The sequence below is a fragment of the Neopsephotus bourkii genome, unplaced genomic scaffold (assembly GCF_033783945.1).
Source record: "Neopsephotus bourkii isolate Nb327-2 ecotype Australia unplaced genomic scaffold, CSIRO-AGI_Nbou_v1 NB_1630, whole genome shotgun sequence".
Taxonomy (NCBI): domain Eukaryota; kingdom Metazoa; phylum Chordata; class Aves; order Psittaciformes; family Psittacidae; genus Neopsephotus; species Neopsephotus bourkii.
The window spans coordinates 10226386-10240179 of record NW_026902105.1 but is presented as its reverse complement, the minus strand read 5'-3'; the positions used below and the strand labels follow the sequence as shown (position 1 = coordinate 10240179).

General features: G+C 42.7%; 2 protein-coding genes across 3 annotated transcripts in view; one reads left to right on the top strand and one right to left on the bottom strand.

Annotated features, from left to right (window-relative positions):
• Positions 1–3613, top strand: part of MRPL13 (mitochondrial ribosomal protein L13) — a 35960-nt gene extending 32347 nt beyond the window's left edge. The window contains exon 7 of the mRNA XM_061373463.1: positions 3313–3613. Coding sequence (XP_061229447.1) covers positions 3313–3337 — 25 coding nt within the window. The 3' untranslated portion in view covers positions 3338–3613. The remainder of the gene's footprint in view (positions 1–3312) is intronic.
• A 4270-nt stretch (positions 3614–7883) lies between these two features.
• Positions 7884–13794, bottom strand: part of COL14A1 (collagen type XIV alpha 1 chain) — a 117470-nt gene continuing 111559 nt past the window's right edge. Inside the window, exons 46-48 of one of the 2 annotated variants that reach the window (XM_061373460.1) lie at positions 11243–11320; positions 10137–10292; positions 7884–8797 (exon numbers count right to left, since the gene is read on the bottom strand). In XM_061373460.1, the coding sequence (XP_061229444.1) occupies positions 8463–8797; positions 10137–10292; positions 11243–11320 (569 nt within the window). In that variant the 3' untranslated portion in view covers positions 7884–8462. Of the gene's footprint in view, positions 8798–8921; positions 9358–10136; positions 10293–11242; positions 11321–13794 lie in introns of those variants that run through there. The other variant, XM_061373461.1, reaches the window with a different exon arrangement.

Here is a 13794-nt window from a genome sequence, read left to right as displayed (position 1 = left end):
CCGTGTCTGTCTTCAGTGACTATAGGGATGACTTGAGGAGTCTCCTTAGACTAAAGCTTGCCGTTGTGAATTCTGTCTTCAGTGTCTACGCAGATTTCACACATCTACAGTTTTGTCTGAAAAGCAGTTCTGATGGCATTATTCTGTTACTGATACAGACCAGTTGGCTGGAAGGGACCTCTGGAGGTCATCTTGTCCAACCGCTCTGCTCAAACAGGGCCTCTTAGAGCCACTTGTTCAGGAGAGTTTCCAGACAGCTTTTGATTATCTCTAAGGATGGAGATTCCACAGCCTTTTTGGACAACTTGCTCCAGTGCTTGGTTACCTTCACAGTAAAAGTCTCAAAGGGAAACAAGTGTTTCCTGATATTCAGTCCTGCATTGCAGTTTGTGCCCATTACCTCTAGTCCTCTCACTGGGCTCCACTGAAAAGAACCTGGCCCCATCTTCTCTGCACCTTCACTTCTTTGATGATATGCCCCTGAACCTTTCCTTCTACAGGCTGAACAATCACAGCTCTCTCGCCCAGTCCTCAGATCTGAGGTGCTCAGTGCTAAAGTATTCAAGAGAGAGAAGCACTGAGAGGCATGGTGTAACTGGATGTTAATTTAATTTGCAGAGTATTTTGCGTAGTATTCATTGGACTGTGCACAGTTTATGTGCAGTATAAAATTTTAGGGGATGCATTTTTTTTGCGTGTTTTAATGGCAGACATTTGTTGCACAGAGCAAAGTTGAGTATTTTCAGTGAACCCATTATACTTTGCCTTGCAGCAGATTTCAGAGATGCTACTTCCCACATTCTGCCTCCTGTTTCCCCTTGTCTTGGAGCCTGCTGTTAGTATGCAGCACTTTTTTTCCCCCCCACTAATGTTACCTTTAATTAAAAAAAAAGAGAAGCAGGTATGTGAAGTCCTGCCTTTGGGTGAATTTCTGAACCATCTCTTCTAGAAGATACTATTTCCTTTGTTCCAAATGCATTAACTTGGTGCTTTGCTGGGGAAGGGCAAAAGTGCTGCCGTTGAAGAACACTCTTGTGTGGATTTATGTCATTTATCAATGAGCAGTTACCTATTGGTGTTCACAAGTAACATAATTCTCTCTGAGTAGACAAGGTTTTTTGTGGGTTCATATTCTTTGTCTGACAAAATATTTATAACTCTTTTGCCAAAGGCAGTGTTTTTCAAGGCTTAGCTTTCCTAGTGCCAAGGACTCTAAAAGCAGCATCTGTGGCCTCAACAGGCAAGTATTCGTCAGCATAAAAGCCTACTGTGGCAGTAGAAAAGGCTTTAAAAACTTTTGTATTTGTTCACACAAGTGTTTTAGTGTAGAAAATCCTGCCTTTAAGCTTCATTAGCTTTGTAAGACTGTAAACGAAAAGTGCAGCGTTTTATGCATTTAACTTTTAAGACAATGAGCATTAAGGGTGAAATGCAGATTACAAGCAAGAACAAAAAAAGTAATTGGATTTTCACCCAGAGCAAAGTCTGTAGCACTCCAGCCTAACCTGAGATTGAAGTTTTAAATATGCCATTCAAGTAAAAATACAAAGTCCTTTGAGCAATGTGTGAGAGACCAAACAGGCCTATAAAAAAGAGTAATAACTGTAAGCTCCAAGACAATGATGTCTTCACCATGCGGCATCTGTAAAATCTTTCAGCACAGGTCCACCTGTCTAGGATGGATGTGGTGGTAAAACTTTTAAGTCTCTGCTGAGAATTTTTCAAACTCCAACTCTTAACACACCACAGGCAATGTGATACAAGTATATATTCTGGTATGCAGGGGTGAGATCTGAGTAACAAAGCATGGAATATGTCTGAGTACTGAAACCCGGGATTCTAGGAAACGTGACTTGACTTCCCAGTGCCTGTAAGCCATCAGATGTTGAGACTGTTCAGGTATTACTGCTTATAACAATTCTTCCATGCACAAAAGATACAAATCCAAATGTTAATATAGAATTAAAGTGGAAAACAGAGAAGCTTTACAATTCATTACAGTGGGACTGCCCGCTCATCTTTATAGTTGTTATTTAAATTTCATATAATCATCAAATTTTATACAGTACACTTGAAATAGCACAGACTGAATTCTGGAGTTGCTTTCACATGAGAACCTACAGGCTTGTACAAGAATTGCATGAATGACTTCATTGTCTGCTTTTAATTTGCATTTATGAACAAAATTAATGATAAAATTTACCACCATTGTAAATTTAGCTTGCTTTGCTATTAGCTGTTGTGAATTGCAGCTTTTCTTGTATTCCAGGCTGTTTTCATTCAACTTCACAGTAAATCTGCTGACCTTGTGTCCCATTACATGTTTCCAAAACCTTTCTTACTACATCTCTTGTTCAGTTCAATAGTGAGGGGCAGTTCACATGACCTGTTTTGGTTTGTGTATAAGAGAAGCAGTCAGAAGAGTCAGAAAAGAAGGTCTGCTGTACTGATAACAGGTTATGTTGTCGCAGGCAGTGTGAGTCAGCGGTGCAGCATGCTGTGAGGAGCAGCCCGTTCATGCTGAGCACAGGCAGGTTGTGTCCTGAGCATGTCAGAAGCCATCACCCTGCACTATTTGGGTTTTTTTTAAGCAACTGGGCAGAACCCTAACTTCTCTCCAGGACCTGTTAGGGATGTAAAATTGCTTCTAGCCTTCAAACTTAGCATTCTTCTAAAACTCTTTCCTAGTCTGAACCTTGTGGTTTCAGGGAGAACATGGCTTCTGTGCTAGTAGGTGTGTGGCAGGCAGAGTGAGTGACGTGACTGAAGAGGGGACTGTGAAGGATTACAAACAGCAGCCAGTTGTGTGCATGTTTTTCACATTTGCCATCCAAGCAGACAGGATTGCAGAAACTTTAAGATGCAAAGCAGGTTTTTAGGTTGAAATCATTGGTTTTAATTATTCCAGCAGTGTTGTGGTGTACTGTGCTTTTAACTTAAAACTTGCCATCTTATGCACAGGTTAGTCATTTGTTAAAAGCAGAGAGAAATTAATACTGGTGTTTAAAATCCTTGTAAGACTGTGTTCAGTTAAGAATGCTTTTTGGTTTGTTTAGGAAAGTAGGAGTGGCTCTTAAGAAACACCTTGACCAACTAGCCCTGTTGTCTGTAAATTCGTAGAGGTCTGAGCAACCTGATTTGTTTGTCTTTTTTGTGTACTCCAAAAAATACCGTTACTTTTCTTTAGCACAATACTTCAAGTTCCAGAATAAGGAAATAAAAATAGATGTGGCTGTTCTTGCATCCTTAAACCAAAGTCTCTGCTGTTCCAATACATTTACTAAAGGATTTTTTGTTGTTTTTTATTTCCAGACCTAAAGATTTTCGATGGAAGTAACAACAATGGAAGAAGAACCATCAGAAATGTCTCTTCTTCTTGAAAACCAGTTCTTCTACCATGGAAGTGTCTGTGCATCTCTGTAAATCCTTCTGTACAGAATGTTTCTGATGGGTGTTAGCAAACTTTATTTGGAAAGAGTATAAACATTACTGTATTTGAAACAGTTAAGAATAGATATTATGTTGTTAGTGCCAGCTGTACTCTGGTGTGTGATTGGGAATTTGTTAATTACACTTGATTTAACAGTATTATTAAAGAATTGATACATTTTTTATGAATATTTACACCTCATGGGTGTTTACTGTTGTAAACTGTTTACCGAATTTAAGTATCTCGCACTAAAGGTTGCAAAGCTTGAATTCCATGCAGTAAGAGCAGTCGTGGTTGCAGAGCTCCCACAAATGGCGTACCGTTGGTAAATGATCTTATTTGTACTTCTAGTAAAAGAGCTGATCAGTCCATTCTTATGCAGCTTGATGAACGGCAGAATATCAGCCTCAGTTCAGAAAAAGGGAATTATTCACATAGAACTCATTCTCTCTTGGTGGGATGTAAAAAACCCCAGTGGCTTGAGCCGTTTATTGCTTCTGTAATAGATTATGTGATTCTCGGAAAGCCTCTTCTAGAATGCAGAGCATATGCATCAGATAAATTCATGGTGAGGTGTTACTACATGCATGTCTATGCAGGCCTGCAGTGTCTTTCTCTTTTTAGGTGAATGTACCCATGGAATTTACTGGGGTGGTAGTGAGCAAAATCAGATTTATTCCAGAGCCAAGTGGCATTAGAAAAACAGCTCTTCAGAGAAAGCAGGGCAAGTACCAAATACATGTGTGTTCATACTGTAGTGATGGTAGAGGGAAGAAAACTATTACTAGAAGATACATCTTGGAGGAATAAGGAGGCAGTGACATTTAGGATGGCCATTTTTTATGTCCTACAGAAGTTTATCTTGCAGGGTTCAGCAGCCTTCTAGAAAGAGGTTTTCTGCACAACACGCTTTGCCTGTAGTTCAGTCTCTTCCTCATGTACTGGTCACCAACTGTAATTTTTCATCCTCAAGCTTTGGCCATCTTTTGATAAGGTGTACCATATAGTGTGCTTAGAATGCTGAAAATAAAGTCAAGAGGAAGTCAGTTTATGCCTACAGAGGGATTGTTTGCTGCAGGGAGGAAGACTGCAGCATTTTACAGTTTGGAGCTTCTTGGATGCTGGAAGAGACATTTCAGTTCCAGCAGAACTTACTGCTGGAATAGTGCAGAGCAGCAAGGACAGCATGATGTTCAATGAAGACACTGTCTGTTAGACTGCATCCAAACAGCAGACTGTAAGTAGGGAAAGTATGCTCCAGGAACTGCCCAATGAATGTACGCAAGTAATGAACAGAACAAGAGCTACCTTTTTTTATAATCTCACAGCTTTTCAGACTCTTTTTAAGTCTGCTCTGCTCTCACGTCAATAGTGTGCTGAATGACAGAATCAAGGTTGACTCTTCCTACTTTATAGCTGCCGAATGGTATGAAATATAATCCTACTACTGTTTCGTTCTTGATATGGGGACATTACATGGTTGTCAGCAGGAAAGTTGCTACCTGTAACATTGTCTGCCATAGAAAGCAGGCAAGCAGACCCACACCCCGTCATAGCTTTTACAGATGGCACACTTTGGGTTTACAGTGCTGTTTACCAACTGAACCACCCATTTGGGGCTGTGCAGGGTGTTTTCTTAAGTGGCTGTTCCTCCCCAGGAGTAGATTCTGACAGCCCAGCACAGATTTTGTTAAAGACCTCACTGAAATAACAGACAGTAAAGGCAGATCATATGGAGATAGTCTTCCTTCTTTTCCCCTCTTTAAGCCCAAATCTGATTTTGATTCAAGTCACAGGAACACGCCTTCCTCACTTGAAGAATGTGTTAAAGAATGAAGCAGCAGCATATTTATTATGAAAACCAAATGAGGAAACTGGAGTAAGTGTTGAATGATGCAAAAATAAGTTTAAAATTATTTCGCTTCTGCAGATTATTTCCCTGAAGTTCATTATTTTGTGCACAGAAAGCCCTCAAGTGTTTTCTATATCTGTTTTATACAAACATTATATAGGAAGGAAAACACTGGTCTATTTATAACCATATTTCATCATATGAACTAATGGGTTATCAGGCATTTCTTTGGCATTCAGATGGGCTTATCCCAGGAAATGTTCCTGTCCAGTGAACACGCAGATTTAATTTCCAAGTCAGTAAACACATTTGGTGAATGAGTAAAAGTATTTTTAAAAGCAAGAGGTTAAAATAATTTTTTTTTGCATAAGGACACATTACACACACTTTACTGGGAAGATCTGGGTGGTATCAGCTGTTCATCCTGTGCTAAATACTTCACAGTCAGCAACTTCAGTTTCTTAGGCTGTCTGGAAAAACAGAAGCCGTTCCTGCTTATTCAGAGCCTGGCTTTTGGAGAAAATGTTGACCATATGCGTCTTTTTGGCACACATACAAATCCTGACTAATATTTTTATAACTTGGTGGTGCCCACCAGTAACTTTTTATTGCCAAGGTTTACCCAGGAAGTGAGCATACAACAAATGATGCATGGAGCATTTTGGTTAGCGGGGTGCCAGTAAATGTCGTTATGAAGTTAAAGCAAATTAGCTGATGCTGTTAAAGTTTGGGCTTCAGTCTATAAATTAAGTTATAGAATTTTAACAACTGTGCCTACTTTATTGCCCCCAAGTAATCTCTTCCTTTGTTTAATTCACTGCAAGTACATCCCATATGGTGGGAGGGCAGAATCTAGTTGTACTGAGAGCTCATGGTGCATGTGTCCCACAGCCAAGGACCCTGTAAGCCAGGGTACCCAGACTCCCCATGTGCCCAAGGGTGCAGCTACTTCACATTGCTCCCCCAGCCCGGGCAGCCACCATGGGAGGGCCACATGCTGGGTGACACCAACTGTGCAGCACGGGTGCACTCAGGGCTTTGGTCAGGCTGTTAATGTCCATTTCAAAAACAGGGCAAATAACTCTGAGTGATTGCCTTATTTTCATGAGTTTGACTATATCTGTCTGGGCTGTGCTGTCTTCCATGTATCCGTGGTTCTGCCCTACCACCCTTCCTGGTCCTAAAGGAACCTGATCTTTGGGTATAGTGTTGCGTGACAACTTGTCTTGGGTGAAAGTCCATAATGAACTGTAACTTGAGGCATAAAATCCTTCTGAGACAACACAGGCAGAATTGCTTCAATGCTGATTTTTCATCAGTCACCTTCTCAGAGTCACTTCCAGAGGAGCTATGATTTGGTGTGTCTCGGTTGGGACTCCATAAGGTCTTGGTACAACATGGTGTGGAGCATGCCGGCCAGGGAGGGGGCAGAGAGAGGTTACACTTGGGGTATCTTACATTTTCACAGCCAAGTGCAAGGAGGGAAACTAATCACATGATGGAGCCATAACCTGTGTTTAATTTCAGTAAGACCTCTCTGAATGTCAGCTTCATGTGCCAGGCTATGGTACCTACACATGTGCACACAGCTGTGCTCATGTGGTGCTTGAGTATCCTGTAAACGGGTTAAGCTGCATAAAGTCCATTAGTTATGTTGTACTCTTCTACCAACTTTGCTTAAAATGCAAGTCCAGATAAGGAAATGACATTCAACTCATGTTTCTTCAACTTTTCTCACCTTTCTCAAAGAAAGTGGTGGTAGTTGGGGGTGAGAGAAGTAGTGGAAAAACAAAACATAGCACAGCGAGGTGTACAGGCACCTTGCCAGACCTTGCCCTGGGATGGGCAAAGCTGTGCATGTTGAGTATGTGTGCAAGTGGTTTGTGTTACCACCAAGGTTCAGTTCTAGGCCCCAGAATCTGAGATGAGCCAGTTAAAGGCACTCGTTTGTCATCTTCCTGGTGAGGTAGGAGCACTGCTGACAGCAGCCAGAAGCAAGAGCTGACAGGTCTTTTCCTTGCTGAGCAGAAACTGAGCCTGCCCAGTCAGGGCTGAGCCAGAAACAGCCCTTGGATCCACATGCCTCTCCATGACCTTAGAGGGCTGGATTAAAGGTGTTCCAAACCTATGCTTTCAATTTAAATGAACAGTTTTGAGCTTCTGCTTTTAAATCCTGCTTCAATGCTCAGTCTCTACAATGCTGTTCAGCGCTGTTCATTGAGTCACTTCATAATTTACCTCGTTTGTTTTAACATGACAAATTGCTTTGTGCTCCTTGAGTGGCTGGGTTGGGGTTTTTCCTTCCTCTTTAGCTGATCCATGTTGCCTTTGCAACTCTACCTGCTGGTCTTTTGACTTTGGCATGTCAGTATGCAAAATGTCATAGGCATAGATGGTACGACCACCTAACAGTTACTCTCTACACTTGTTTATATATAATTCTGAAAATGGAGCTAAATATTGCTTATACTAAGTGCCTCTATTCTTTAAAACAAAAACTGTTGTTCAAAAGTGTTGAAAAAAGAAAATATGTTTTATTTGCATTCTGCCCCCTGAAGATCTATACAGTTGTTCCAAATTAAAAATCCAGCAAACACAGCCTTAATGTATAAAAGCTTGCCACTTTTTATTTGCATACAAAACAGAAAGGAAAGAGGTTCACAATAAATTATCAGTGTGCTCCCATGGAACATTCTGGTGTATTTGTATAATGTGGGTTAAAAAAATAGTCCATTAGCACAACACTTCGGAAGGGTAATAAGCTGGGTTCAAAGAAACCTGATGATGTGGTGTTTGCCAGTGAATGTAGTCAGGTTACTCTGCTAGTAAAGCAATTCATCCACAACTAACAGAACATAATCAACTGGAAAAACACGGATAACAAAACAATAACTATTCTGAATGGGTCTATGTAAACCAACTTGCATTTTTTAGATACAGTTTGAATAGTGTATGAAACAGTACTCCAGAGAAGGGTCAACAAGTGACCTTTCATCATCATCTAGCGCCAACCCACTAACATACTAAGTTTCTGGCATGCAAGATAATTACCATTACTTGTGTCAACTGGTCATGTACAATTCTTTCCTCCTTTCTTTATTAATAAAGGCTGTAAACACCTTGTGCGGCAGGAGAGGCACCTGAACAGAAGGCCGGATGCACAGAAAATGTTTCCCTTGTTTAACCACTTCTTTGAGAGGGTGCATTTCCATTCACCCTTTTGCGTACTGGAGTCTTGATGCTCCTTTTGGCTATCTTCCTTGTGAAGCGACTAATTCCTGGGGATCTCAGTTCAACGGCTTCCATCTCTTCCCGAACAGGAGTAAACTCTGGTTGAGCAAGATGCGGTGATGGATAGGAGGACTGAGAGTATGGGGATGGTAAGGGGTAGGACCCGTGAACTACGTACGGCTGCTGCTCACCATCATAAAGGTCCTCAGGGTCATAGATTTGGTAGGAGTTATGTGGCAACTGCACTACTGGGATGTCTTGATCAGTTGGCTCACCGTATCCACCTTAACCCACCACCACCAAGAGTATTCATACGGTTAACACAGGAGAAGGGGAGTAGAAAATTAAAGCACTCATTAGGAAATTGACATTTTATATATAGCTATATATAGTGTGTGTGAGTATATATATAGAATCTTTTAAATACACATCCTTTATTCACATGAAGGAACAGTGAAAACATTTAACAAAATTAATAAGCTGGAGCAATTGGAAACCCACCAACAGACAGCCAAGTTAGTTGGAAACCACCACCAGAATTTGTCAAATGTCCAGTTGTAATACTGTGCTAACTAAACACTGCACAATCTGCCTGCTTTAGCTTATTCCAATTATGGTCTAAAATACATGATTAACGGGCAAAAATAGGTCAGGCAATAATTTTTCGCAGTGCAAGGAAGTGAAGTGCATGTACAGCAGCTAGTGAGTTCATTAGTGGTAGTCAATATCGTTGACGGAAAGCACAGAGCAGTTCAGCATCCATCTCTGACCTTCAGCCAAATGACACCTGAACCAGAATGAGCCTTTCACCTTCTGGATTGGTAGCCATTGTAAGGGATGGGGCCTTAAAACAGGAAAGGAACAACGGGGAGGGGAAGTGAGGAGAAAAGGACAGGAAGAGACGACAACAAAAACATTCAGGTAAGTAAAACATACAAATCACAGGCAGATTAAACCATAAACATCAAACAAATATGTGTAACATTTGTAGCAACTAGTGCTTTACTAACAGAGTTTGATTTTAGGTTGGGCGACATGATTTTTGGTAATTGTGTTAACTTCCTCCCAGAGTCTGTCCGTGCTATAAGATGGGAAATAGGAAATGTAGGATACAGAGAAGATGCAGAAAGGATCATTTTCTCCCGATTGCTTCACTGGTTAATAAAGGACACGTGCATCCCTGTGTCAGGTTACACTACCAGGGGTTTAGTAAGGGTCATGCTTTCATGCCATTCAGAGGCACACAAACGGGGAAGTTGAGCAACATGTTTGAATTTAAACAAATGTAAAACTTCTGCTGTCACGAACATTAGGAGCTGGGGGTTCAACACACAGACCATGGAGATGGAAAAGGCTCATACAACTACACAGACATGTACAGGATGAAAACCCACTACGCGAGATCTGTTTTAGAGGCTGGGACTGGATGTTGGAATTCCTTTGGTCACTGTGCTGGGGTCACCTTCTCTTTGTGTCCCACAGAACAGGAGCACTGGACATGGAGTGTAGGGAGCTCCCCTGTTTTAGCACGAGGTTCACCTGTAGCCTCCATCTTACTTTGGCTGTTAGAAGATATCAACCCCACCTCTGTAAACAGCAGCTGCCCGACTCCTGGCTACTCACCTCCCATGCCATAACCAGCGCAGGAGGATGGATCGCAATAGCCTGGTGGGCCAGAAGGACCCTGTAAGCCTGGGGGTCCTGTGTGCCCAGCAGGACCTCGTGGGCCTGGGGAACCTGGTGGTCCTGGGCTGCCAGTACGACTTTCTCCTGGAGGTCCTGTGTAGAAGAGGGAGATGAAACATCTGAGTTGAGTCTTTCATAAAAGCAGGGAGTTGAGGCCACCTTGCCAGGCTTGGAAACCGTGGCACTGAGCGTGCTACAAACACTGCCAGGAGATAGCTTGAGCGGAGGAGCTAGGCATCCTGGCTCTGACTCCCCCGGGCAAGCTGAGGAAACGGTTGCAGCCTTCCCCTGGCAAGAAAGATGAAGCAGCAGCCAGAGAAGAGACCTGCTCCTGCTGAGCCTCCTTCTCTGGCCTCTGCTTCATCTTCCTTGCCAGAGACAGCTTTTAGCCAGGAATTTATCCTAGAGAAATGTTTCACCAAGCATCAGATGTTTGGAAAGGCAGTTCCATGGGGGTAGGACAGCCCTGGATGCCTGCGCAGCTCTTGATTCCCCATCTCACTTTCCATAGAGCTTCTGGATAATGCTGTGCCTTCATATGGGTGCTCTAATGGCCACAATATCCTTGTGAAGTCAATGCAATTCTACAACTGTTTCAACAGGACCTGGGTATCACCCTTTGCTTTTTTCAGGAGCTAAATATAAATCCGTGTGATTGATGTGCTTAATTAATGTACATTTCTCTGTCGAGTCACAGATATGACTTGGAGTCAATAAGAAAACAAATGCAGTTAATCCAGATTAATTTTTTTCCTCATTTCTGCAAAATAATATTTTAAACATTAAAAGAAGTTTCTGGAGAAGCACTTTAGCACAGGGAAAAGGGAAATACCTGTGTGACTGATGACACCATCATGTGGCACTTAACATCATATTACATAGTAAGAATATTGTGACATTAAGTGACATAAGTTAAGGGGCCTGAACTACTGTCTCTTCTGCACCTTAGCCTTAGAAGCAGAGGACAGAGCCATGCTGGTCTCAGCTGCTTTGCACATGGGTCACAGTGGTCTAATTGGGTGCTTCTAACGTAACAACTTTACCTGTAGATCCTGGTGGGCCTCGGGGTCCTTGTGTTCCAACACCTGGATTGCCTCTTTCTCCTTTCTCGCCTGGTAAGCCTAGAGAAATAGTACTCATCAGAGTCACATTTTGATCAAAACTGTGTGCAGTGTTTATTATTTAACCAGTATTATAGTTCCTTATGCTATTTTTCGTCTAAAAACAGATGGCAGAGAAGGAAGGAGGTAAAAATAAAGCATCATCTGGTTCTTCTTCCATCCTTTCCCTGACAGCCTCTCAAAGGAAACATGGCATTCCTGGGGTCTCAAACATTCCTGCTGACATGGTGGTTTCATCGGGGTGGCATGCAGAGGCATCGGCCAGTTTCCAGGCTGCACTTCCTGCTGGAAAGCTGCCTCTCGACTATACCAAGGTACAACTATTGTAAGTCAGAAGAATCCTCAGAGCCTCACAAAGCTGTCTATAAATTCCTGTGTGGCTCTGAAAAGCCAGATTTTTAATGCTCCAGCCAATTTTCCTTCAAACATTCACCCACCAAACAGTGGTTCAGCATCAGATGGTTCTACACATAAATGGAGAGATTTAGCACAGGTTACCGCAGTCCTGCTAAATGCAAGAGTTTCAGCACAGTCAAAATCTGCCTCCCCGAAGCTCAATCTAAGTTTCCCACTCACAAAACTCTGATGTTCCAGCATGTACGGCCATTGAGCTGTGTTCCTGTGCTTGCTCGTGGCCCTACATTTCTATCATTGGGTCTGATCCATGGAAACCGTGGATCTTGTAATCCAGAGAAGGTACAACTTTCTTTCAGCTTTCCATCTCCTTCTGTGCCACCACTATGGCATCCTATAAAAACTCCTTCTATACCTAGCGATCACAATAAGTGGTGTCAAACTAAAGTAGGTGTCAAAACCATGAGTTCCAGAACCTGAGTTTCCACCAGTGACTTGGAAACTCTCATAAAGTCTGTGTTTGATTTGGATGGTTCAAAGACTCCAAATCCAGGCTGGTTTGTGTGATATTCCCCGTTTTCCAGACCTCGCAGCACTGGTAATTGCTTTCACTGCTTCACAACTTCCACACATTCAGAGTCAATGCCAGTATAGAGCACCTTCATGAAAGCAACGTAGAAAGAAAACAGTTGTTGCCCTTGATGGGGTACTATCTGCAATTTAAACTGACCGGCCCCCTTCCTTCCCTTCTACTCAGGTAACTGTTACCTCTTAGGAAAAAAACATCTAGAGGACACCTTAGTTTTGCAAGGAGCCATATTTTCTTTTAACTTCCTGAGCTTTTTCCATAGAATCGTAGAATGATCTGGGTTAGAAGGGACCTTAAAGACCATCTGCTTTCAATCCCCCCACATTCTTCTGCCATGGGGACACCCCAAGTCTTCTCAGAGATGCTCTGAATCACTTCTCTGACCAGCCTGTATCTGTGCTTGCGATTGCTCTGACCCAGGTGCAGGACTTGGCCTTGTTGAACTTCAGGAGGTTCACACTGGCCCTCCTCCTTAGCCTGACAAGGTCCCTCTGGATGACATCCTTTCCCTCCAGTGTGTAGACCGCATCACACAGCTTGGTGCGATCAGCAGACTTGCTGAGGGTGCATCAATCCCACTGGCGATGTCACTGACAGACATGTTAATAATACCCACTCCTGAGGAAATCTACTCATCACTGATTTCCACGTGGCCATCAAGCCATTGACTGCAGCTTTTTGAGTGCAACCATCCAACTAATCCTTATCCACCAGTTAGTCCACCCATCAAATCCATGTCTCCCCAGTTGAGACACAAGGACACTGTGCAGGACAGTGTCAAACGCTTTGCCTAAGTCCAGGCAGACATCATTTGCTCTTCCCTTACTCACCAGTGCTGTAACCCCACCACAGAATACCACCAAATTTCTCAGACACCATTTGCTTAGTGAAGCCATCTTGGCTGCCACCAATCACCTCTTTATTTTCCATGTGCCTTAGCAGAGTTTCCAGGAGGAACTGCTCCATCATGCTGCTGGGCACCAAGATGGGACTAACTGCCCTATAGATCCCTGGGCCTTCCCTTTTTCCTTTTTTAAAACTTGGGTTATATTTTGCCTTTTCCAGACAGCAGGAACTTCACCTGAGTGCCACAGCTTCTCAAGTATGATGGATAATGGCTTGGCAACTAGACCTGTGCCATTTCCCTCAGGTTTCACAAATATGTCTTTGTCAGGTCCCATGGACTTGTGCACCTTTGGGCTCCTTAGATGATCTTGAATCCAATCTTCTCCTACGGCAGGCTTTTCTTCATTCATACAACTTTCTTGAGCCCCTCTTCCCTCGAGGGTTTTATCCCAACATACCCATCCAAGAACGCCAAAGTCTGCACTCCTGAAGTCCAGGGTAGCATGCTTGCTTTACATCCTCCTAACTGCCCTAAGGATCTTGAATTCCACCATTTCATGGTCCCTGCAGCCAAGGCTGCCCTTGAGCTTCACATTCTCCAACAGCTCCTCCTTGTTGGTGAGGAGCTGTAAGATAAGGTTCAAGGTCCAGCACAGCACCTTTCTTCATTGTCTCCTTCTATCAC